General features: G+C 33.9%; 1 protein-coding gene across 1 annotated transcript in view; it reads right to left on the reverse strand.

Moving 5' to 3' along the window:
- Positions 1-1,065, reverse strand: part of mamdc4 (MAM domain containing 4) — a 12,608-nt gene extending 11,543 nt beyond the window's left edge. The window contains exons 1-3 of the mRNA XM_017307732.1: positions 935-1,065; positions 713-840; positions 394-445 (exon numbers count right to left, since the gene is read on the reverse strand). Coding sequence (XP_017163221.1) covers positions 394-445; positions 713-840; positions 935-1,049 — 295 coding nt within the window. The 5' untranslated portion in view covers positions 1,050-1,065. The remainder of the gene's footprint in view (positions 1-393; positions 446-712; positions 841-934) is intronic.
- Between the last annotated feature and the right edge of the window lie 678 nt (positions 1,066-1,743).

Below are 1,743 nucleotides of genomic sequence, written 5' to 3' on the forward strand. Positions count from 1 at the left end.
AAAATTTACAGTCTGATCGGAAATGTTAGTTTATCACGGTGTTAACTGAGAGCATCAATCCATATCAATAATGTGAAATTATGATTAAATGCAGTTCCTGTGTGCAGTTCAGTGACGTTTTGAAGAAGCTTGTTTCAAATGAGGATGTTTTTCAAGAACAATATCTTTGTGCTACAATTACCCAAAAAATGAGTGAGAAATAAATATTGAGATGAAATTCTCCGTCCATATTGACCAACCCTAATCATAGTCGGATTACTTTTTAAAGGTAACCGTGGAAACACATTTAGTTTTCATCTAAAAGTTATTTATTGTTTCCTTGAGCAGGTTAGAAGTCTGCATGTGATACAAAACATTTTGCTGGAACTCAGAATTGGTTGCTAGGTGACGGACTGAGCTTCTCTGGCGTTGCTAGGTAACAGTGACATTCTGGAGATTTCATATTCTAAAAAACATTGACTTATTGGCAAAAAATGCCTTGGTGTTTTGTTTGTATTATTTTTTAAAGTTTCTGTGATGTTTTAGAAACAGTAGAGACTCAAATAAAAGWACAAAAATGTACAAAATGTCAATTTTGCATAATATTTTTCGATCAACAACTGAAATCTGAAAACTGCTTTTTGTATTTCCTCAGGTTACATCTGATCATTTTAAACTTTCCAGCAGAACAAGAAAAAAAAGCTTGTTTGTATTTGACTGAATGGTTTGACACCTGAAAGTTTGCGTTTTGCTGCGGCACTGGGCAGTGCGCTTCGTGCCAATCGTTGCCGTGAGCGCCGCTGCGGGTCCACAGTAAAACCTCATATCCGAGGCCGTCGGTCAGCTTCACGTTCAGAGCACCTGGATGGGAACAGGAAGTTAGAGTCATCATTTGTCCCCGAGGCGACGTGCATGTCAGGAGATCAGAACGTCAGTTAGCTCTGGGTTAGCTCACCTGCGTTCGGCCCGTAGAGTTTGTAGTAGAAGGTCAGGCAGCTGTCTGTGGGAGTGGGCTGCTGTGGGAATGACAGCAGGCGTCCAAACGCTCCACGGAGTGAAGGACTCCACATGTCCACAACCAGGCTGGACCCTGAGCCGCATCAGGATTACACAGAGCTCACTCATTACATTACAATATYGTTGAAAGGTTATTGATTTATTATAATAATTCAATCAGAAAGTGAAACTCGTACATTTATTATTAGGCGCAGAGTGATACATTTCTATTGTCCAATTTAAAAAATCTAATTTTTAATACAAAATTTGTATTTTTATGGCTTTTATTTTTGATAATTTTTTTTAATGAAAATTAAAAATTATATTTTTTTTATTTAAAAATAAAAAGGTATGTTTTTCATTTTTAAGTTGTTAGTACTCATGGGCCACAAATGATTGTTTTTTTTTATTATGTTTTCTATCTGTAACCAAATTATGATGCGGCGTTAGAGCCGTGCTCAGAAAATGACACATAAATAAAAATATATGAGTAAATGAAGTCAAAATAATATGAGAATAAGTCATTGTATTACAAATATTATGAATTTATTTTTGAAATATTATGGCTTTGTTTTCATATGATTCTATTCTCATACAACTTTATTCTTGTAAATGTATTATTTTATTCTCAGTTTTATTTTTKTATTTTTTCCTAATATGGCCTTAATACTCAATTATAAGCAATGAATTAAATCCAGTATTTAATATTTAGTTTTTAAGACTCTAAATAACTTACAAACACTTTATTTAACTTTATTTTCTTATTTT

This window comes from Poecilia reticulata, linkage group LG12 (assembly GCF_000633615.1).
Source record: "Poecilia reticulata strain Guanapo linkage group LG12, Guppy_female_1.0+MT, whole genome shotgun sequence".
Taxonomy (NCBI): Eukaryota; Metazoa; Chordata; class Actinopteri; order Cyprinodontiformes; family Poeciliidae; genus Poecilia; species Poecilia reticulata.